General features: G+C 51.9%; 1 protein-coding gene across 6 annotated transcripts; it reads right to left on the bottom strand.

Moving 5' to 3' along the window:
* Positions 1-1,206: 1,206 nt before the first annotated feature.
* Positions 1,207-23,421, bottom strand: LOC136792222 (fatty-acid amide hydrolase 1-like). 6 transcript variants are annotated; one of them, XR_010835697.1, is made up of 7 exons: positions 21,842-21,993; positions 9,410-9,533; positions 8,390-8,485; positions 7,963-8,062; positions 6,270-6,380; positions 2,056-2,174; positions 1,207-1,557 (listed from the first exon to the last, which is right to left on the bottom strand). XR_010835697.1 is itself a non-coding variant. In XM_067008338.1 (6 exons), exons 2-6 carry the CDS (start codon positions 9,511-9,513, stop codon positions 2,324-2,326), a joined length of 417 nt encoding a protein of 138 aa, XP_066864439.1. In that variant the 5' UTR covers positions 9,514-9,533; positions 21,842-21,929; the 3' UTR covers positions 2,281-2,323. The 6 variants fall into 6 exon arrangements, 3 of the variants coding, with proteins under 3 accessions (XP_066864439.1, XP_066864430.1, XP_066864426.1); XR_010835699.1 differs by having other exon boundaries at positions 1,508-1,557; positions 2,052-2,174; positions 21,842-21,929; XM_067008338.1 differs by lacking the exons at positions 1,207-1,557; positions 2,056-2,174 and adding an exon at positions 2,281-2,329 and having other exon boundaries at positions 21,842-21,929.
* Between the last annotated feature and the right edge of the window lie 582 nt (positions 23,422-24,003).

The following is a 24,003-nucleotide window of genomic DNA, read 5'->3' on the forward strand; positions in this document are numbered from 1 at the left end:
GCTGGGCTATCAAAAACAGGGAGGAATGAGTTCATTAGTTTGCCTGATTGATTAGAAGTAGGGCTACAAAGAGGAACGGGATAGAGGAAGGGGAAGTTTTGATGGGGGAGAACCTCAAGAGAGTTCAGGTGAAGGGAAGATCATAGGGGAGTTGGAGCGCTCAAATAAGGCTTCCTGGAGGACATGGCATTTGAAACAGGGCTTGAAGGGCAGAGAAAACCGTGATGATGTTTATGTAAAGAGAACAGTATGAACAGAGGCACAGAGGCAGAAGCACCCTTTGTGCTGGCAAGAAGGCTCCCGTTTGAGGGAATGGAGGGAGGCTGTGCTGTGGTGGAGCCATGCCATAGGAGGCTGTGGAGGCCCTCAGGAGGTGCTGGGTGTCAGGCCAAAAAATCAGCAGCTGGGGGACTTCCCTGGTGGCGCAGTGGCTAAGAATCCACCTGCTGATGCAAGGGACACAGGTTCAAGCCCTGGTCTGGGAAGATTCCTCATGCCGCGGAGCACCTAAGCCCGTGTGCCACAACTACTGAGCCCACGTGCCACAACTACTGAGCCCACGTGCCACAACTACTGGAGCCTGTGTGCCTAGAGCCTGTGCTCCACAGCAAGAGGAGCCACTACAATGAGAAGCCCCCGCAACACAACTAAGAGTAGCCCCCGCTCCCCGCAACTAGAGAAAGCCCATGTCCAGCGACAAAGACCCAACGCAGCCAAAAAAAATAAATTAAATAAATAAATTTTTTTTTAAATTAACAGCTGGACTGTGAGCAGGGTTTAAGTCCCAACACAGGGTCTGTTCTGACTCTGCTTCACTCCCTTGGCCTTGCTCTATGTAACTTTCTCTAGAAAGCAGTGGGAGCCATGGCAAGTTCTTGATCAAAGAAGTGCCTAGGAATCACAGCTCACTAATAGTCAAGTACTGGCAAGTACCACGGACCTCATCAAATCTAACCCCCTCAATTTGTAGATGAGAAAACTGAGGTCCAGAGAGGGGAAGTAACTTGCCTAGCATTGCACAGCAAGCCAGTAGCAGAGCCAAGACTTGGACCCAGGTCTCCAACCCCTCAGTTTGGGGCTCCTTCCCCTCTGCTGCAATGTGGGACAGCATCTTGGGGACTGAGCTGGAGGAGAGCAGCTGGAGGCAGAAGACAACCCAGAGGCTACAGCCCCACCTCCCCACCTAGACCAGAGATCACGAGGCTGGCCAGTCAAAATGTTTATTAAGCACTTCATCCTGCTCCCTATCTTGGGATAATCTGGGGCGTCTGTATTGAGCAGACATGCAGAGGGATAACAAAGGAAAACTCTGGTGGGCTTCCAGGAGGAGGAGAAATGAGGCAGATCTGGTATTCATGAGAAGGAAGGGACATCGAGAGCAGACTTAGGTGAGGATGTAGAAAGGCCTCCAGGAGAAGGAGTGTCTTGTCACTTGGATTCCCTTTGCTTCTTGACCAAGGCCTCCACCTCCTTCATGAACCGGAGACACAGTTCCTCTTCCCATGGCAAAGCGGTGCACTACACAGCCGCCGAAAGCCCCACAGATCCTCTCACCACCTGCATAGAGAGAGGGTCTGTGGACTCAGAGCCTGCTTCCTGCTCACAGACCCTTTGTCCAGCCTTCCTCACCACCTTTAGGTGTGCATTAATCCAAATATCTCACCCCCAGTCTATGTTAAGGTAGAGATGTCCTGGATCTTAGATTTCCAGGCTTCCTCAGCTCTCAGCGAAACCTGGGAAAACAGTTCTGCTTTGGCTACAATTCTCCAGGGTTAAGATATAAAACTTGCTCCCTGTATAGAGAGCTGACTATAAGGATGAAATAGAAAACCGAGTATCCACCCCAGTGTTCTCAGCAAAGGAAAGAAAAATGTGCAAATCCCTGACCCAGAGTGTCATTACACTTCTGTAATGAAAGGGGTGCCTTGACCCCAAACACAGGCCCAGGAACATAGGGGCTGAGCCTGAGTCCCTGCCATGAAATCCAAGCATACTTGTAGGCATTCAAACATGTTCTCATTGCTTTATGACGATATCATATAAGCCCTTACTTGCCTTTGTCTCTGGAGCCAGGTCACGTGGCTTCAAGTCCTGACTTCTTCACTTCAGCTGGGTGTGTGGCTTTGGTCAAGTCCCTTAACTTGTCTGTGCTTCCATTTCCTCATTTGCCAAACCTCACAGGACAGTTATGGGATTTAATGATTTAATATATATACAGCACTTTTAAACAGCTCTTGGAACAGAGTAAGAGCTCAAAACACATTAGATAGTATCATTATTGTTATCTTCTCAGAATTCAGGTCAGCAGTTCCACTGGGTAACTCTAGCACTAAAATCAATTTCCAGAAAAAATAAGTTACTTAATGTCTGACTCAGACACATGCATACTTTTCAGAGCCAGTCTCTCTCTTTCCCTCTCTCTCTTCCTCTCTCTCACCCAAGTCAGGGTTGTTATTTTAGACCATGAATTAAATAGGTCCATGGAAATATTTCCTTTGTGAAGCCCTCTCTGAATTAGTAATAGTAGCATTTATTGAACACTTCCTACATACAAGGCATTATGTTAATTGCCTCACTCTTTTTCCATTTAAACTTTAGCACAAACCCACAAGGTAGATGTTTGGGTTTTTTTTTGTTTTGTTTTGTTTTTTTGCGGTATGCGGGCCTCCCACTGCTGCGGCCTCTCCCGTTGCGGAGCACAGGCTCCGGACGCGCAGGCCCAGCGGCCATGGCCCACGGGCTCAGCCGCTCCGCGGCACACGGGATCCTCCCGGACCAGGGCACGAACCCGCGTCCCCCGCATCGGCAGGCGGACTCTCAACCACTGCACCACCAGGGAAGCCAAGGTAGATGTTTTAAATCCCATTTTCCTGGGGAAGAAACTGAGGCCCAGAGAGGGGCAGTGTCCAGTTCAGTTACACAGTAAGCTCCTAACCAGGGACCTTCACCCTCCTCCACCTACCCTGCCTCTGGGATCGACTTTCCCTACGGAAGTGTTAAGGAAACCACTGCTTTTGCAAAGTATTCTCCCCTGACAAGGACAGAGGTTGACTTGGAGGTCAAATAGTGTGTCCTCAGGGATGGGGTGAAACTGCATCCGACGTCGTAAAGGAATGAACGGCCCCACCCCAACAGCGAGAGAGGCAGAGAGGGAAAGTGACCTCCTGGAAATTTTTGTCGGAACAATCTCTGTAGTAGCCCCTGTAGAAGGCCAGTTCCTCCTCATCCTGTAGCATCACGGTGGTGATGGGCGCCACACCGGCAGGGAAATTCAGGATGTTGTACATGGCCAAGTAGGAAGATCTACCTGTAGGAAGATCCAGGTAAGCCCAGAAAATTATCTGCTCAGAAAAGACTCAGTGGGAAAGAATGTGGGTGAGCACTCCCTCAGGGTCCTTCTTGGAACTGCAGCAGGGAGTTGGCCTGACAGCTGTCTCCTGCTCCCCTCAGTGGAGGGAAGGAGAAAATCAGAATCTGCTCTGCACAGATGGCCAAAAAGCACATGAAAAGATGCCCAACATCACTAATCATTAGAGAAATGCAAATCAAAACTACAATGAGATATCACCTCACACCAGTCAGAATGGCCATCATCAAAAAATCTACGAACAGAGCTTCCCTGGTGGCGCAGTGGTTGAGAATCCGCCTGCCGATGCAGGAGACACGGGTTCGTGCCCTGGTCCGGGAAGATCCCACATGCCGCGGAGCAACTAAGCCCGTGAGCCATGGCCGCTAGGCCTGCACGTCCGGAGCCTGTGCTCCGCAACGGGAGAAGCCACAACAGTGAGAGGCCCGCATACCGCAAAAAAAAAAAAAAAAAAAATCTACGAACAATAAATGCTGGAGAGGGTGTGGAGAAAAGGGAACCCTCTTGCACTGCTGGTGGGAATGTAAATTGATACAGCCACTATGGAGAACAGTATGGAGGTTCCTTTAAAAACTACAAATAGAACTACCATACGACCCAGCAATTCCACTACTGAGCATATACCCTGAGAAAACCATAATTCAAAAAGAGTCATGTACCAAAATGTTCATTAAAGCTCTATTTACGATAACCAGGACATGGCAACCTAAGTGTCCATCAACAGATGAATGGATAAAGAAGATGTGGCACATATATACAATGGAGTATTACTCAGCCATAAAAAGAATGAAATAATGCCATTTGTAGCAACATGGATGGACCTAGAGACTGTCATACTGAGTGAGGTAAGTCAGATACAGAAAGACATCATATGATATCATTTATATGTGGAATCTTTAAAAAAAAGGATACAAATGAACTTATCTACAAAACAGAGGTATAGTCACGAATGTAGAAAACAAACTTATGGTCACCAGGGGATGGGGGCGGCAGGGATAAATTGGGAGATTGGGATTGACATATACACACTACTATATATAAAATAGATAACTAATAAGAAGCTGCTGTATAGCACAGAGAACTCTATTCAGTACTCTGTAATGGCCTATATGGGAAAAGAATCTATAAGAGTGGATATATGTATGACTGATTATTATTATATATATATAACTTATTCACTTTGCTGTACACCTGAAGCTAACACAACATTGAAATCAACTGCACTCCAATACAATTTTTTTTAAAAAGAATCCGCTCTGCAAAGCCTTACTCAAGTGCCAGGCACCGTGCTCCCCTCTCTGTGTTGCTGAGTCTTTGACTCCTCTCCACCCTGTGAGATGGGGATTACTATCCCGCATGTACAAATGGGAAACCGAGGTGGCAGACAGGTACACACGTACACAGCTAGTGGGAGGCAGAGGGTTCAGCCATGCCCTCCAGTACATGGGGCTCCAAGAGGGCTGGAGTGCGCAATGCAATCCTGAGTTGAAAAGGCAGCTCCTCCCAGCAGCCAGCTATGTGCAGGGAGTGAGCATCAAAGCAGCAGTGAGGTGGACAGAGGACACTAGAGCAGAGCCAGGTGTGGGATGTGCCTTTGGGCAGCCACGTGGGGGAACCCAAAGGAGAGGACTCCAGGCTTGAGGTGGGTTTGCATTGCATGGTATCACCTCTGAGACCTGCACCTGTGCTGGGGATGGGTTGCTGCCCTGTGCTGAGGCTTGCATTTGCAGGTGAGCTGGGCTGAGGCCACCTTTGTAAGTGAAGCAGCAGAAAGCATGTTAAGAGTGAATGGGGGGGACTTCCCTGGCGGTCCAGTGGTTAAGACTCTGCGCTTCCACTGCAAGGGGCACGGGTTCAATCCCTGGTCAGGAAACTAAGATCCCAAATGCCATGGGGCCAAAAAATAAATAAAAATAAAAACGTAACATTTGGGGATTTCCCTGGTGGTCCAGTGGGTGAGACTCTGCGTTCCCAATGCAGGGGGCCCGGGTTCAATCCCTGGTCGGGGAACTAGATCCCACATGCATGCCGCAACTAAGAAGTCTGTATGCTGCAACTAAAAGATCCCACATGCGGCAAGGGAGATCCCACCCACATGCTGCAACTAAGACCCAGTGCAGCCTAAATAAATAAATAAATAAATTTTAAAAATGTAATATATTTTTTAAAAAAGAGTGAATGGATATGCTAAGAGAAAGAAGTCAGACCCCCCCAAGCCTCATACCTCATGATTCCATTTATATGAAATCCTAGAAGAGGCAAAACCATAGTGACAGAAGGCGGACCAGTGGTTGCTGGAGGTAGGGGTGGGGTGAACTGCAACAGGACATGAGGGAAATTTGGAGGATGATGGAAATAGTCTATATTTTGATTATGGTGGTGGTTATACATGTATATATACATTTGTTAAAATTCATCACGTTACTCAAAATTGGTGAATTTTATTGCATGTAAATTATACTCCAGTAAAGTTCATTTAAAAAGTGAATGGAGGGAATTCCCTGGTGGTCCAGTGGTTAGGGCTCCACGCTTCCACTGCAGAGGCCACGGGTTCGATCCCTGGCCCGGGAACTAAGACCCCACAAGCTGCAGGACGTGGCCAAAAGAAAACAGAAAAAAAAAAAGTGAATGGAAATTGGGAGTGAGTGCTAACAGGTACAGGGTTTCTTTTCAGGATGATGAAAATGTTCTGGAACTATTCTGAATATACTAAAAAACCACTGAGTTGTATGCTTTAAATGGTGAATTTATGTAATCTGAATTTTTTCTCAACTTAAGAAAAACTTTAAAAATAGTGAATAGCATCAGAGGTCAAGGCCACGGAGGCTGTGGCAGGACTCAAAGGTCCTGGACTCCTAGTCTCAACCCACCCCACCCCCGCCAAGACTCAGTGCCCTCTCACTTGATGCCATGACAGGATAGCCAATATAGAAGGCAGGGTCTCCAGAGCTGGTGCCAGCAACATGTCCAGGTCCAGGGACATCCACTTGGCTATGAACTCTTGCTGATATTCCTGCAGGGAGAGTGGTGGGAAGGAGGGGTAAGACTGGCAGAGGTCAGTGTTTTCAGGACAAGGTCAGGTGTTGCCAGGCTGAGTCAGCTTAAACACCAGGAAGAATTCCCAGGCTGTGAGATGCAGACTGAGATGGGGGCAGGACGGGGGGACGTCAGGGTCTTCCCAGGGGCCAAGGCGAAGGGATGGGAAGGGGAGTCTGAAGCTACAGTGATTTGGGGTCAATGCATCAACCTGGCCCCAGGGAGGCAGACTGCATTAACCTCCTAGGCCACCATCCTGGTGCAGCTGGCCATGCCCTGCTGGCCAAGACAGAGATCTACCCCCTGTTGGGCTACTCCTGTCATCACTCGGGTGTCTGCTGCCCCTGCTCCGGCAGTCCCTCAAGGTCTCCGCCGGCATACATCGCCTCCACTGCTGCGTGCTGCTCTCACAGTTTCTTGGGTGTCCTTGGGGAATGGGGAAGACTGAGAAGTCCAAAGGTCAGCACGGGAGGACTCCTTTCCATACAAATGGGGACATGATACAGGGAATCACCCTGTATCTTGTCCCCTGGCCAAGAAAACTTGCCTGTCCAATTACACATCCCCTGAGCCGAGTCCTACCACCACCGCCAGCCAAAGGGACCCACAGTCCCCCTCAAAACCACAGGTCCCCTCGCCTAAACTGCGAGGCCCCAGGTCAGCCCTCAGGCTGCTCCAGCCCCAATTCCAAACAGCACCTCAACTCCAAGCACACCAGGCCAAGCCCAACAGAAAGGCCAAGCCCAAACCAGCCTCTTCTCCCAGCCACATCCCCACCCCAGTTCCAACCTTAACCCAAACCCAAACCCAAACCTAACCTCAACTCAGGCCCAACCTTTATCCCAGCTTAACCCAATTCTAGCACGCACTCAGAGCTCAACTCCAAATCTAACCCCAGGCCCGGTCCCAACCACACCCAAAAGTCTAAATCTAACCCCATGTCAGGCATGACTCTAAAACCCTACTTAGATCCCAAAGTCTAAACAGCCCTGTCCCCCAGCAGGCAAGCCCCTCCCGGCCACGTGACCCTCATCCAATTCCCATGCAAAACCCTTGTGAGCTGGACCTGAGGAGACTCGACTACTCACCCCACTCCATGAATCTCTTACAAATTCTGGCAGTCCGGGGCTCCCAGAGGTGGGGAGAGAGGGGGAGACCGACTTCAGAAACCACAGGGCAACGCCAGCCTGCCCGGGACGGGGGTCCAGGAAGAGCAACTCTGCTCTGCTTGTCCCTAAGCCCCTGACCACCACACCAAGCCCTGGGCCCCCTCTAGGTCCCACCCGCTCTAAATCCCCTTCCCTCTCACTGAAACTGCCCCTCGCTGAGCCTCTCTGAAGCCCCCTCCCCTCTCTGAGAGCACTCCTCTCTTTTGGCCCCACCCCCCCTCTTTCAGTTCCTCTCCCGTTGAGCCCTTCTCTGAACCACCACATTCTCTGGGCCTCCTCTTCCTCTCTGACCCGACCTCACCCCCCTGGGATCCCCCTCCCCTTTCTGAGTCCCTGTCCTCTCTGGGCCCCTTCCCCCCTGAGTCCCTCCCGCTCTGGGCCCACACTCACTGTGTACTTCAGCATCCAGACCAAGAAACACTTGAGCGGGTCTGGCAGGCGGAGCTGGCTGAACACGTCCTTCATGTTGGGGTCCACAGCGTCCCCCTTACTGAGGAACCACAGACACAGAGCTGGTCAGCTACAGCCTTCAGCCACCAGCTGGCTCCCACCGCCCAGCTTCCCCTCGGTAGATAAGCCAGATAAGCCAGCGAGGGAGGTCAGACCCAAAGAGACACTCTGTTCCCACCAGCACCACCCCTGGAATGTGTGCATCCTAAAGACGGGGCCTGAGTGGGTGACTCGCTGCATAAGGTCACACAATTAGCCAGAGGCATCCCCCCAGCCCAGGTCCGCAGCTCCCCTCCTAGGGCTCAAGTTGCCACCAGCCCCCTCCCCATTTCTGCCATGCCCCATATCTGAGTCCCAGCAGACGTACAGCTTCTCCAGAAGAGTGGCCCCTCCATCAGCAAACAGACCCCCGCCGTACAGGTGTAAGAAGGCACACTGCACGGGAGTTAGAGGAGAGGATGACCTGGGGAGACAGAGGCCGAGTCAGGGCCTGGAGCTCCTCCTGCCCTGCCCTGTGTTCTCTCTGTATCCCTCAGGGTTTAGAGAGAGGGTACCACATCACCCCTCACCTCCATGCGCCTCAGCCCCTCAGCAGGGCGTGAGAAGCCTTCGTGCCATGCCCACTCCCTCACCCCACACAGAGATGAGGCAGAATTCGAGCTGCCTATTTAGCTGTGACCCAGCCCCTTGCCAAGTGCTTTACTGTGAGCTCATTTAACTTTCACAGCCACCCGGTGTGGTAGAAACCTGAGGCTCACGGGGGTGAGGACACTGGCCCAGCAATTCTCAAAGGGGAGGCAGGGCAGGGAGGATCATGGGAGGTGGGGGAGGGGGGATTTCGAGGACAGAGCTCTCCTTACAGCCATTTGATGGAGGCAACAGAAACCCCGGCTATGGGAATCATAGGCCTGAGCCCCAGAATCCCCACCACCGAAGGGGGATGCCTTCCTCACAGGGTGGGGCCCACCCTGTTCCCACCTCCACCCCATCAGTCTTCTGATCCAACCTCTTCATTGTACCAGTGTGGAGACTGAGGCCTAGAGAGGAGATGTGACTTGGCCAGGGTTACCTAGAGGCCTAAAGGCCCAGCTTCACTGGATACCAGGCTCTCTAAAGCACACTTGCTGAGTACGCTGTCTGTGTGTGTTGGGTATATGATGCTGGAGTCCCTCCCTCTCTGGGGGTAATACCTTCTATGGCTCAGGGTGGCAGGGAAGCCAAAGCAGCGGGCATCCAGCTGACTGATTGAGCTTGTGGGCTTCCTGCTCACTGCACCCTGGGCTGAGAAAGGAGGGCTTCACAGGGGATGGTCAGACAGCAGACCCGCCAATGAGGAATGAGGGGCGGGGGGAGGGAGCCCTCCAGGCCTGCCCCCCACCTGGCTCACCTCTTCCCTGAAGGGCAGGGGGGCACGGTGGGGTCCAGCGGGTGCACATCTTCAGTCAGCAGCGCTCGCAGGCACAGCACCAGGCTCTTCACATCCCGGGCCATGGGGCCAGCTGCTGTGGTTGCTGCACAGAGGGGGTGGAGGGAGGCAGGTACACCGCATCCTTTCTGCTCTGGAGACCCCCACTGCCTGGCCTCGGAGGGTGGGACCCAGGGCCATGATCAGGGCAAAAGGAAGAGGCCCTGGGGCCAACCTGGGTCAGGGGTTGAGGACGGGTGGAGTCGGCAGACTGGCTAAAGCGACTCTGGTACCTGAAAGGAGACGCTCATCTGGGGCAGAACATCAAGAGACCGGTAGGAGAGGTTAAAGCTAAAGAACAGGAAGCACCTCTCAGTGGGGCAAGAGTCACTGGACTAGGGAGCCACTCAGAACCTTCTCCCAGATTCCTTGATCACGAGTGGGGCCAGTCTGTCTGAGATACAGGACAAGTGAAATGTCCTTGGAGAAAGGCAGGCAGGTTTGCCTTTGAATGGATGTGGCCAGAGGCGGACAAGACCTCACCTGATTTCCTGCCCTTGACAGCAGAGGCAACTCCTGAGTAGCTGCAAAACCCCGCCCACCCAGAGCCCAGCTCAGCACCTGAAGGGAAGGACTTGGGCGCCAAAGAGGCTTGAGCACCCAGCCAGTGCACTCCCCGGGGACCCAGCACACAAGAATGGGAACTATTTCAAACCCTCCCATGAATTTCTACTGCCCACAGCATAAATCTGAGCTCTTTGACTGCCCTTCAAGGCTCTAAAATATCAACTCCTTCCATAACTTCCCCTTCTAGACTTTCCACACACCCATATTGCTCCAGGTAAAATAGGCTGCTTACACAATTACAGCCTTCTAGATGCCACTCCAGCTCTGCATGTCCATCCTTCAAAACCAAGCTCAAGGGACTTCCCTGGTGGCTCAGTGGTTAAGAATCTGCCTGCCAATGCAGGGGACACAGGTTCGATCCCTGGTCCAGGAGGATCCCACGTGTTGCGGAGCAACTAAGCCCGTGTGCCACAGCTGCTGAGCCTGTGCTCTGGAGTCCATGAGCCACAGCTACTGAGCCCATGTGCCACAACTACTGAAGCCCATATGCCACAACTACTGAAGCCCATGCACCTAGGGCCTGTGGTCCACAATGGGAGAGGCCACTACAATGAGGAGCCTGCGCCAGCAACAAAGAATGGCCTGCACTTGCCGCAGCTGGGGAAAGCCCACGTGAAGCAACGAAGACCCAACACAGCCAAAAATAAATAAATAAATAAATAATTTAATTAATTAACTTTTAAAAATCCAAGCTCAAATGCTGCCTCCTCCAGGAAGCCTTCCCTGCCTTTGACCTGCCTCTGAAAGTTTAAAATCTAGGCTTTTAATAAATCTCTGTTGAAGAAAATGTCAGCTTCTTCCTGTAAGTTCCCACAAGATTTGACCCTCTCTTAGAGCCTCGATCACTTTCTGACTAAGCCATTCAGAATTCTAAGAGCACAATAGGGCCAGGGGCTAGGTCTGAGAGTGTTCTGTGTCCCCATTACAGGGCCCACACAGTGTCGGTACTCAGAGTGGGGTTGAAAGATAGATGGAGGGGTGGATAGATGTACGGATGAATGCAAGATAGATGGAAAGATTAATGGAAATACATATGGAGAGGTGGGTGGATGGATGAATGGAGGCAAATATGGATTGATTGATGGCCAGTTGAGTGGATGGATGGAGAGATAAATGGATGAATGGATGAATGAATGAACGAATGGAAGGAAGGATGTGTGTAAGTTCTTCAAGGGCTGGGATATTTGTCCATTTTGTTCACTGATGCATCCCAAGTACCTAGTACAGTGTCTGTCATTGTCCAATAAATTAAATGACAGATGAATGGTGAAATTGCTTGATGGATAGAGACTGGGATGATGGCTGCATGGGTGGATGAATGGATGAGGAATTGTTATAGATGGATAAATGGATGGGTTGATGTATGAGTAAGGGGAAGGGTAGGTAGATGGATGCGTATACAGACCAACTAATTAATGAAGTAATGAATGAGTGGACAGTCTATTCCACTGCCACCCATACCAAACATGGTGTGTTTAGCTGTGGCTGAGGCAGGAGTTATTTGAAGCCCTCCTACCTTCACTCACTTCCCCTAGTACTGAGCTAATGAGGGTTGATGTGTGGACCAGACCCCTAGTTCCCCCAGGCTGGGCTGAAGGAACCCACCACCAAGTACCTGAGGCGGTATCCTGTGGTCCGGAGGCCACAGACACCACAAAAGCTGGCTGGAATGCAGACACTGCCACCAGTGTTGGTACCGATGCCCAGGATGGAACTCCCTCCTGCCAGGAGAGCTCCCTGACCCCCTGAGGAGCCCCCAGGTGTCTTCTTTAAGTTCAAAGGGTTGAATCTGTGCATGGATGGGGTTGCTGCAATCAAAGCTGAGGGAAGCAGAAGAAAAGGGGCTGGGAGGGGAAGGTTTAACTGGAGAAGACTGGCCTGCCCATAGAGAGGCCAACCTCCCTCAGAGTCACCCCCAGGGCTGGTGAGCTCCACCCGGGGGGCCGGAAACCTCCTGGTGTCCCTTCAGCTGAGGTGAGGGGCTGCTGCTGCAAGAGAGACCAACCACGACTCCTCAAATAAGGATCAAGGAGCCCACAGCTCTGCTAGCAGAACTAGGAACAGGTTCCAAAAGCAGATAGAAATAGATACACCAATAGCTGAGTGGGGTGCAGAGAGAAGCTGGAATAGAAACAGAGATGCAACTTTTCAGAACCCTGGGACCTGAGGGCCCTTGGGGAGCATGGAGTCCACCCACGTGTTGTCAGATGAGGAAGTTGAGGCTCAGAGGGCAGAGAAGATTTGCCCAAGAACCTCGGTCCCGAGGTCTGCGTGACTGGCCCTCACCTCACCGTCAGCCCTGAGTCTGGACTCTCAGCTGCTTCTTCGTCATGGGCTCAGCCCCTGCCCTGGGCTGCCTGTTGCAGAGAACTGAGCAGTGTCTGGGGGATGTTGGTCTTAACAAAGGGAATAGCTACCCGGGCCTTGAGCCCTTTCACTATGACCCCATCCTTGGCCACCGGCTTCTCCAGGAACTGGGCCAGGCCACACATCGAGTCATGGCCCTGCAGGGAAGTGACATGAACTCCAGCCCCTGGGGGTCAGGGAGGAATCAGCCAGCGGACAGACTCTCATCCCCACTCCACTCACGCTCACATGCATTCTCTTGCCCTCTGAGACACAAGTGCTGCACCCTTAGAAGGATTCACAGATGGCAGAAGAGCACGGTGGTTAAGAGATGGGGTTTGGGGTTTCCCTGGTGGCGCAGTGGTTGAGAGTCCGCCTGCTGATGCAGGGGACATGGGTTCGTGCCCCGGTCCGGGAAGATCCCACATGCCGCGGAGCGGCTGGGCCCGTGAGCCATGGCCGCTGAGCCTGCGCGTCCGGAGCCTGTGCTCCACAACGGGAGAGGCTATGACAGCGAGAGGCCCGGGTACGGCAAAAAAAAAAAAAAGAGATGGGGTTTGGGAGCCCGACCGCTGGTTTGGTTTCCCAGTTGGCCACTTTCTAACTGTACAGCCTCGATTAAGTAACTTGCCCAATGTCACACACTCGGATGCTCATGTGTATACATGCACGTGTACCCCCAGGGCTCACCATGCAGTCATAGGTACCCTTGAGGCTGATGGGGACCCCGCAGAGAAGGCCTCACTCCCTCTTCTTCATCTTCTTCGATGCCTGCAGTTGTTCCTCACATTCCCCCAGGACATCTGTCAGGCAGTTCACCTCCTGGTGCACTTTCAGTGCCTGAGCAGCACTGAGAGAGACCAGAGGGGGGCTCAGGGGGTGGCCAGGCACAGGGCACTGAGTCACCCCATCCCCTCTGCCCACCCCGACTCAGAGCAAAAGTGACAGAAGACTGTGGCACGAGTCACCTCCCAAGCTGGCTGCGGCGCCACAGGGTCACCCCGTCCCCCAACTCCTCTAAGCAGAACAACGACGGGTGACATCCCCCACTCCACCCAGAGCCCCGGGGTTGGGCCCTGACCCCGACCGCCACCCCCTCTATGTAGCTGCAGAGGATGCTCTCCAGACTCAGCTTGTCAGGCCGCAGCTTCTGGGCCAGCTTCTCCTGGGGCAGCTCCAGGAATGGGCTTGGGGTCCGGCTCTGGCTCCTGTGGAGTTGGGGGGCGGGCATATGTCATACTGCTCCACTCAGGGCCCCACACACACTCAACATCATGCCCACGTACTCCAGTGGACACAGTGTGCTCATCACATGTTCCTATGCTCATCCTTAGCATTAAAGACATCTGTGGGTCTGTCTACCGGTTGGCATGAAAGCCCTACAGGGACACAGGTGTCCTCTTCTGTGTCTGCCTCCCCAGAGTCCAGCCCAGGGCCCGGCACAGAGAAAGCCTGCCCCCCTCCTCGTACCGCTATCCAGCAGGGACACCAGTGGAGTGTTAGTGACTCTACAGGTACATCTTGGGACACAGTGGTTACGGAAAGTGAGGCTCAGTTCTGTGAGGTTTGCCTTCAGGACTCAGCCCGGCATTCCACCTTTCCTTCTTCTCCAGTCCTCCCTCCCCTGCTGGTCTGACCTTGGGGAAGGGCAAGATCCAGCGTGGGTGGCAGGAGAGCTGGGAGCCAGCCTTGACCGCAGCACTGGTCAGCTCCCCTCCCATGGCCTAGGTCTCCTCAGAGAGGAAAGGACCAGAAGTCAATCAGGAGTCAGCCATGCAGGTGAGCACAGACAAGCCCCCCAGCTGCTCTAAGCTCAGCCCTTCAGGGTGTGAGGGAGGGCCTGAATCAGCCCTCAGGACTCCGGTCAGGGGCAAGGGTGACGTGACAAGGACCTGTCACACAGCGGGCACTCAAGAAGGCGAAGCTGTCTCCCTTTGCCCTCCATGGTCCCAGCTGAGACCCTGCTGCTGGCAAGCTGGAGTGTGGGTTGGATGGAGCTTTCTTGGTCCTGGAGGGGAGCAGGGGAGAGAAAGGGGTTTTCTTGGGAGGTTGGGGGCTCCAAGGCTTCTTGGATTCTTCCTAGTCCTCATCTTACTCTCCTCTGCAGCATCTGACTCTGAGACACCTTCCTTCTGGAAACTCTCCCTGTCCTCAACTCCCCTGACTTTCCCCTGTTCTCCAGCAATTCCAGCTCAGTCTCTTCTGGCCCTCCTCTCTCCTTACCTGTCCACCTTCCCCAGGCAACCTCAGCGGCCACATGGGCCCCACAGTGCCCAGATCTCCCCATTTCTCCAGTCCAGGCCCACCACCCACCAGGCCTCAGACCCATGTACCCACCCACGGACCCACAGTCATCCAGGACTCATCATTATTCTGTCAAACCTGTTCTTCTTCCATAAGATTCCCAACTGATGCTTGTGTCAGCAACGCAGTGAACCTCAAGATCACCCTGGATCCTCAGACCCAAGTTCTTTTTTTTTTTCACACACACACATACTGTATTTTATTTTTACAAGAGATAAATAAACTGACACCAAGCATTGTAAATGGATGACCACAACAAAAGCAACAATGATTGCAATTACCAAACACGAAACACACTCATACTATGTCATAATATTGACAGACCCAAGTTCTGACCATGGATTGATAAATGCTAACACAATCACATGTAAGATAGAGGTGTTAAAACACTTCATACGTGCCAGGCCCCATTCCAAGCATTTTACATATAATAGTTCATATTACTCCTCACAACAACCCTAGGAGGTAGGTCATGTTATTTTCTCATTTTACAGCAGAAGACACTGAAGCACAGAGAGCTGTTTACCCAGGGATCTGGATTCACACCGGCCTGTGCAGCCCCAGTGACCATTCTCTTATCCACACACAATGCCAATAGGTGGTCCTGCCTCCTTCAAATCTCCCACCTCTGACTCCTCGGACTCCTTCCTGCCTAGAACCTTCCCTGTCTCTCAGTTTTCTTACAGCCTCCTCACTGACCTCGCTGCCTCTAGACTCTACCCCTCCAGCGTAGCCTCTTCACTACAGCCTGGGTGATCCTTTCCAGAACTTATAAAACCCAAATCTGACTACAGGTCCCAGTTGCCCTCAGAATAAAGGGCCTGGGTGCCAGGCACTGCACTAGGCCCTTTCTCTGCCTGGGTCCCGGTGGGCCCATCTCACCAGCCTCTTCTTGCTTATTCCCCTTCTGTATACTGCTGCCCAATCCTTCTGTTCACTGTGCCATTTTGCCATCTCTGTGCCTCAGCTCAGAGCTCCCCAGCCTGTTTGCCACAAGTGAGACAGGCTGGGACCTGGGACCCTTTGCTGCTATGCCGCAGTGCTTGCACCTGGACACACCTCTCCTCCAGCAACAAAATACAAAGAAACTGTATGGGACTAAAAGTGACTGGATACATGCGCAGTTGGGGCAAATTCTGGACCCAAAAGATACAAAGAGACCAAAAACCCAACTGCCACTTTTGAAGAACCTGGAGCAAAAACAGGGTGTCGGGAGCAAAAGCAGGGTATGCGCATGCCCCCTGCACACGACACCACCTAAGGGGTGGGCAGACCACCTAAGCCACCCTCTGGCCCGACCCCTGGACACACTCCTACCCTCACCCCATATAAGAAACAAGCTTGCCCCCCTTCGGGGAGCGAGCAAGCAAGGGAACCTGCTGTTTGTTCTCGCTCCCCCCACTACAGTAGGGCCCCAATAAAGCCTTGCCTGCATTTCTTGTCTGGCCTCTAGTCAATTTCTATTGATTGGGGAAAGCCAAGAGCCCTGGTCGGTAACACAAGAAGTTTCAGGAGGGCCCGGATATGCATCACTCTGGACAGAGCGAGCATTTGGCTAGAATGCACCTCAACAGCTGCACCCTCCGTGCCTAAAAAATATTGAAATCCTTCTGAGTCACTTAGCAAAGAGCCACTGCCCTGAGCACTGCACTACCCCAGCTGCCCTAGCCCCTCCCCTGGGATTGCATCCTCTCTTTGCGGCCCAGCAAGTAAAGGGCTCCTCTAGGTATAGCCTCTGACTCCCTCGGGGGCCACGGAGGGCCAGCCTGTGCTCATCCCTTGCCCTGCTCTCCCCAGTCCTGAGGAGCCCCACCAGCCCCACCAGGGACCACCCAGTACTCGCCGGTCCACGGGCACTCCATCAAGACTGAACGCCAACCCTGACTCCCACATAGCTACCTGGAGAGGTGGCACCCCTGGTGGCACCCTGAGGGCAAGTGCCCGGCATCCATCTGGACCCCTGAGGCTAGCGATCCCCTGCAGCTGTCCTTGTGTGGCCACTGGTGAAAATGGCAGCCTCTGGGGAAACTGGGGAGAGGTGGGGAGAGCAGGCCAGGAGACACAAACGGGAGCCCTGCAGGCCTCTGCTGGGACTGCTCCTCTGCCAGTGCTGGGGTGGGGGGCTTTCAAGGGCCCGAGGAAGCTTTTCACCAACCCTGATGAATGGAACAAATCTACTAGAATAAATTCACTGAAACTCACTAAAAGCCCACTCAGCAAGGACAACATTAGTTTTATTGCTAAAATGAGAACTATCACTTAGATAGTGCTTGCTGTGTACCCACTGTAAACATTTATTAACTTACTGTGTACTGTAATTATAATCATCACTCCATTGTAGAGATGAAGAGGTTAAGGCACAGAGAAATTATTTTAAATGTAAGCATCAGAGTCAGGATTCAAACACAGGCAGCCCAGCACTCTCTTAACTACCACATTCTTAACCACCATGTTACACAGGTTCTCCCAAGGCCTGTAAAATCAGGTTCGATGTAATTTATATGACATTCTAATAACAGTTTTATGACTTAGTTGACAACAGAGACACTGGAATATATAAAATCTCGGAGGGCATTAGAAGACCTAGGAATTGTGAGTGTCACTGCTACTGTTTCAGCAGAAAGCTGAGCTAGACTCAGCCCAAGAATGGATGCATTGGTGTTGAGAGAAAGTCTCTACTTAATGACTGCAAGTCACCTAATGACTCATTGAGAGAGCTTTGAAAGATAGGGACATCTTCAAAAGATGACAGCCACATCAGACAATCCCCACAAATTTTCTAAAAATCAACAAATTATTTGGAAATTATTAGAATAATCTGATGAAAGAATTGAACCTCAACTTATATTGCTTTTAAGCCACTTTAGTATATACTGGGTGGGCCAAAAATGTTCTTTTGTTTTTTTCCGTAAGATGGCTCTAGTAGCACTTAGTTGTCTTTAACTTCATTTGAAACAATTTTGTTAGATTGTATGTGACAGCTGTCAAATCATCCTGCATTTAAAAAAAGACTTACCAAAACTGGTGAATTTTTGTGTAGTCATTTTAATATTGAAGATGGAAGAAAAAAGCAACATTTTCGGCAATATTACGTTTTATTATTTCAAGAAAGGTAAAAACACAACTGAAATGCACAAAAAGATTTGTGCAGTGTATGGAGAAGGTGCTGTGACTGATCGAACACGTCAAAAGTGGTTTGTGAAGTCTAGTACTGGAGATTCCTCGCTGGACGATGCTCCATAGTTGGGTAGACCAGTTGAAGTTGATAGTGATCAAATCAAAACAATAATTGAGAACAATCAACGTTATACCACGTGAGAGATAGCTGACATACTCAAAATATCCAAATCAAGCGTTGAAAATCATTTGCACCAGCTTGGCTATGTTCATTGCTTTGATGTTTGGGTTGACATAAGTTAAGCGAAAAAACCTTTCTTGACCATATTTCCGCATGCAAGTCTCTACTGAAACGTCATGAAAATCTTCCATTTTTAAAACGAATTGTGACGGGCAATGAAAAGTGTATACTGTACAATAATGTGGAACAGAAGAGATCATGGGGTAAGCAAGATGAACCATCACCAACCACACCAAAGGCCAGTCTTCAACCAAAGAAGGTGATGTTGTGTATATGGTGGGATTGGAAGGGTGTCCTCTATTGTGAGCTCCTTCCGGAAAACCAAACGATTCATTCCAACAAGTACTGCTCCCAATTAGACCAACTGAAAGGGGCACTTGTCGAAAAGCATCCAGAATTAGTCAACAGAAAACGCATAATCTTCCATCAGGATAATGCAAGACCGCATGTTTCTTTTGTTTAAAATAAATTTATTATTTTATTTATTTATTTTTGGCTGCATTGGGTCTTCGTTGCTGTGTGCAGACTTTCTCTAGTTGTGGCAAGTGGGAGCTCCTTTTCGTTGCAGTGCGCGGGCTTCTAACTGCAGTGGCTTCTCTTGCTGCAGAGCACAGGCTCTAGGCACGTGGGCTTCAGGAGTTGTGGCACGCAAGCTCAGTAGTTGTGGTGCTCGGGCTTAGTTGCTCTGCGGCAACGTGGGATCTTCCCAGACCAGGGCTCGAACCCGTGTCCCCTGCATTGGCCGGTGGATTCTTAACCACTGCGCCACCAGGAAAGCCCAAGACTTCATGTCTCTTTGATGACCAGGCAAAAACTGTTACAGCTTGGCTGGGAAGTTCTGATTCATCCGCCGTATTCACCAGACGTTGCACCTTCGGATTTCCATTTATTTTGGTCTTCACAAAATTCTCTTCGTGGAAAAAATTTCAATTCCCTGGAAGAGTGTAAAAGGCACCTGGAACAGTTCTTTGCTGAAAAAGATAAAAAGTTTTGGGAAGATGGAATTATGAAGTTGCCTGAAAAATGGCAGAAGGTAGTGGAACAAAAGGGTGACTACGTCGTTCAATAAAGTTCCTGGTGAAAATGAAAAATGTGGCTTTTATTTTTACTTAAAAAACTGAAGGCACTTTTTGGCCCGCCCAATAGTGTAGAAGAGATCACCCTGTCCTGCCAGGCCCCACAGGTCCAGGGACGTCGGGCCTTCTCCACGCTGAGCTGGTCCTGCCTCCACGTGTGGTTTGAAAATCAAAGAAAATATATTTTGAAGTTTTTAGTAGATTGATTTATTATTCATATTTCCAAAGTGGTTGTTAAATATGTTTAATGTCATAAAACCCCTCAACTGTCAGGGTGGCCAGTTTCCACCTGAGGTGACCAGAGCCTCCTAGGCAGCAGCCTTCAGCCAGTGGACCCTACAAATATTATTTTCTAAGTATTCTATAGAAACACTGCCTTATCTCAGGCTTTTCTCTCTCTGGTACTGCCTTTCCTGTTTCTTCCTCCTTTTGGAAAACTCCTACACGTCCTGCAAGGCTTAGTTCCAACACCACCTCTCTGTGAAGCCTTCCCCACCAGCCCTCTCCAGACAGAAGAGATCACCTCTCCCGCTGAGCCCCACAGCTCCCTGGGCATCTGGCCTTCTCCACCCTCAGCTGAGCTGCCTCCCCTCGTGGTCTGCACAGCTCTGTTTCCATCACACCCCACCCAGACCGGAAGCCTCTTTAAGGCAAGCCTGGGTCAGATGTCAGATTCATCTGTATAATGAATCTGTCCCCAGGGTCCAGCAGAGGCAAGACCCAGGGGAAGCCTTTGTGAAATATTCCTAAATGGAAATGAATTGGATTTGTTTGAATCCTGTGAGGGTTTGACCTGTGTTTCAGCCTCCCACCTGCGTGGGTCAGAAAGCTGGTCATCTGAGGCCTTGAGGGTAACCCTGGCAGAGGAGTGACCTGATTGGGAAGGTGCCCAGGACAGACATGTGTAGCTATGTTGGGAAGAGAATAAGGTGCTGAGAGCCAAGAGGCCTTGAGGGAAGGCTGGAGACACCATGGGTAACCTCACCCCAAACCCTTTACACTCCTGCAGCCAATCAGACAAGCCCCTCCAGGTACCCAGCCAATAACTACCTATCCCAGACACCCACACATACATCAACCAGATGCCCAGACACACCCAGACTCAGACTTCCTCACACATCAGACACACTACCCCATGTGTACACACTCAGCCAAACATGCAGACCCAAGCCAGCCGTACATACCTAGATGAATACATGCCAATCAGTAACACGTACACACCCAGCCAGGCACATACACCAAGGCCCGTAACCAAACCCAAGCAGCGTACAGCCAGACACACACCCATCCAGCACACAATAAAACGCCAGCAGGAGGCACACACAAGCAGACCCTGGTGTTTGCAGTAAAGGAACCTAAACCCACCACTGCACACAGATGCGGCCTCCCCACGCACACAGGAATCTGCTCCATCACACGGATTCGCCGCAGCAACCCCATTAGCCCAGATTTCCCCCTCATCAACCAGGGAGGGGCAGCTGCTCTCTGGGGGCAGATTGATTTATCCAACTAATTAGCCCCAATTAATATTAATACACATTCTCAGGAACTGCAGCAGCTCGGGCAGAGAAGCTGCCTGGGCCATCAATCACCGTCCAGGGGACAGCAGAGGACACTCAGGAACTCCAGAGAACGGGGACAGCACCTCAGGCACTACCCCAACCCCCGCTCCCCGGGCTCCCAGAGGGAGTCCGCCACTATCACCCAAGAAATCACCAGCCCACCCCTCCTGAGGCAGTTGGGGAGCCCAAGGCCCAGAATGGGAGTGTCACGTCCTGCAGGCCACACGGCAAACCGCAGGCAGGGTGCAAAGTTGTCTCCGTGCCTCTCCTTCTCCCACTTTCTTTTTTTTTTTTTTTCTTTTTTTTTTTTTTCGATACGCGGGCCTCTCACTGTTGTGGCCTCTCCCGTTGTGGAGCACAGGCTCCGGACGCGCAGGCTCAGCGGCCATGGCTCACGGGCCCAGCCGCTCCACGGCATGTGGGATCTTCCCGGACCGGGGCACGAACCCGTGTTCCCTGCATCAGCAGGCGGATTCTCAACCACTGCGCCACCAGGGAAGCCCTCCCCCCACTTTCCCTGCCCCGCTCTGGGAAGATTTCGCTGACTTACCTGCAGCTAAACCGCTTCACCGTGAGGCCCAGCCCAGCCTCAGTGCCTTGCACTATCCCCAGCCAAGCTGTCCAAGCCCCCTTTTAAGAAACATAGCTTCCTGGGAGGACCCCATCTCCAGTGACCCCATGTGCTTTGCACCTGTCATGTGCTCAGCAAACATTTGCAGAGCCCCATGCTGGCGGGGGTGGCAGGGTTGGGGGGTGAGAGGCAGAATGTGTAGACCAGGGTCCTGTCCCAGTGGGGTCTGGGGGTGCTCAGGGGCTGAAAGGGCCCTGGCCTCCTACCTCCAATCACCTCCATCAGTTTATTTTATTTCAACAAATAGCCCAGGTAAACACCCACAGTGCTGCTGAGCCCTGTGCGGGGCACTGGGAGAAAGAGAAAACACACCGCCCCCGACCTCAAGGGGCTCGAAGGACACAGATGGAGGAGGAACAGACAGGGACACGAGGAGCCAGGGTGGGGAGCTGAGGGGGTGCTGCTCCCTGTCTTCTGAAGGAGACGGGGCAACAGGAGGGGCCCTGTCCTGAGGTGGGACCCACTACTGGGACTGAGGGCTGGGGGCCTCAGGGGTCAATGTCCGCTCACCTGCTGCCCGAGACGTGCCAGGGCTGCCATCTGCTGCAGTGCCCCCGCTCCACGCTTCTGCGCCCTGGGATCTTGCTCAGGGCTGGAGCCTGCTGCACCACCAGCGAGTAAGACAGCCAAGCCGCCACAGGCGTCGTGTGGATGCACCATCTGCTTCCTCAAGAGCGCTGCCTTCTTATTTGTCAGCTACACAGCCAGAGCACACTCCCACGCCTGTTCTCCAAAGGGGAGACACAGTCCCAGGTGTTGACAGAACCCAACTTCCTCCCAGCCAGTTCTTACTCCCATCTGGACTTATCCCCTATCTGGACAAAGTCCCCTGTTCCTCAGGCCGTGCAGAAGAAGGGGCTTTGGCAGAAACTAGCCTGAAGAGGAGCCCAAGACTGCAGGTGGGCAGGTGACCAGGCTCTGATCGCACCTCCTTCATGTCCTCCTCCCCCATCCCACCCATCAGACACCCCACCAGCACCCTAATCTGACCCACACCAGTTCTGGATGGGGTTGCCTGTGGCTTGAAGGATAATCGCCAATGCCCTTAACGTGGCTCATAGGTCACAGGGAGAAGGACTGAACAGCCCACGGCTGCCCAGAGTTAGCAGCTCACTCTGCGGGTGTCTAGGGCTCAGGCAGAGAAGAAAGGAAGGGACACCGTGGTGGTGGTGGGCCAGGCAGAGCTCAGAAGGCATCCATCCCAAGGGACATGATGTAAGGAAGTGAGGACTGAGGCAGGCAGGCATAGCCCTCACCCGTGCCCCCGCCAGCCCAGCTAGACTTTCATTCCTGATTCCCAAAGCAAGGCCACACTGCTGCCCCTGGGGTTCCAGCCTCCCCAGTCTACTGGGTGTCCCTTCCAGACTCATGTCCCATTTCCTCATTGGACCAGGAGCTCCCTACCAGCAGGGAGAGCATGCAGAGAAGGAATCTGTGGGGTGGGGGTGGGGGTGGGGTGAGGGGATGGAGGTAAACTCCTGGAGGAGGGGCAGGAAAGATGGGGAAGATATGCAGCAGTAGAGCAGGAGGGTCTTGATTTGGGAGCCCTTCCACTCTTACCAGTTTGGGCCCAGCCCTCTGTATCAGAGGAGGAGAGGGAGCAGTCTGTCACATCTCAGGCTGCCAGTCACCGGTGAACAGGAGAATGGTGGCCGCACCCTCAAGACTGGGGAGTCAGAAGCAGATTTGGTGGGAAGGAGATGGGTTTGTGGTTCGTAATGTTGAGTCTGAGCACCCAGGGTCACCCAGGGCCGGATGTGGAGTCATGACCTACAGGGTAGCCCCAAGGTCATCCACCCTCTAACACTCTTCACCGTCTCCCAGGCTCCTCTGGAACTAGTCCTCCTCATCAGCAAACTCCCTGCGTCCTTCCTCCTCTTCCCCCACCATTCCCTTCCCCACACTTCCCCCCCTCACTGAACCCTGGCTTCCCCTGACGGCTCAGCTCCCCCGGGCCATCTGGCAGCTGCACCACCCCTGCAGCACCCAGGGCTCTGTTACATCACCCTTTCCTGATTGCACCCCTCCATTACATCACCCCATTTTATCTCCTCATCACACTTACCATTCGCTGAAATTATCTTATTTACTTATTTCTTGCCTTCCTCCCTAAAAAAAAAATAAGTTCCGTAAAAGCAAGTACCTTGTCAGCCTTTTTCAAAGTGCCTGGCACACGACAGCTGCTCAGTAATATTTCTTAAGTGGAGGAATGATAGATGGGTCGAACCCTCCCTTCCTGCCTTTATCTCGATGTATATCCTCTATTACCTCTATGGCTCCTTTCTAGCAGCATTTAACACGCTTAAGTTTCTCCCATCTTAAAAAAATAATTTAAAAAAATTTCAAAGATTCTCTCAGATCTACATCCTTCATAGCTACCACCCTGACATCTTTCCTCTGCTCCCAGACAAGTTTCTCAAGTTAGCTACATTGCTGCCTTTACCTCCTCATCTTTCACTCACTCCTCTACCCAGTCCAGTCTGGTTTATGCCAAATCATCTCAAAAATCTCCCTGAAGTTAATTCAGCAGCATGTGAAGCCATTGCTTCCACCCTTCTTGAAATACACTCACTCCTTGGCTTTTGTGACAATGCAGCTCTTGGCTTAAATGTCACTTCCTTCAGGAAGCATTCCCTCACACACACACACACACACACACACGATGAACCAGG

The sequence above is a fragment of the Kogia breviceps genome, chromosome 1 (assembly GCF_026419965.1).
Source record: "Kogia breviceps isolate mKogBre1 chromosome 1, mKogBre1 haplotype 1, whole genome shotgun sequence".
NCBI lineage: Eukaryota > Metazoa > Chordata > Mammalia > Artiodactyla > Physeteridae > Kogia > Kogia breviceps.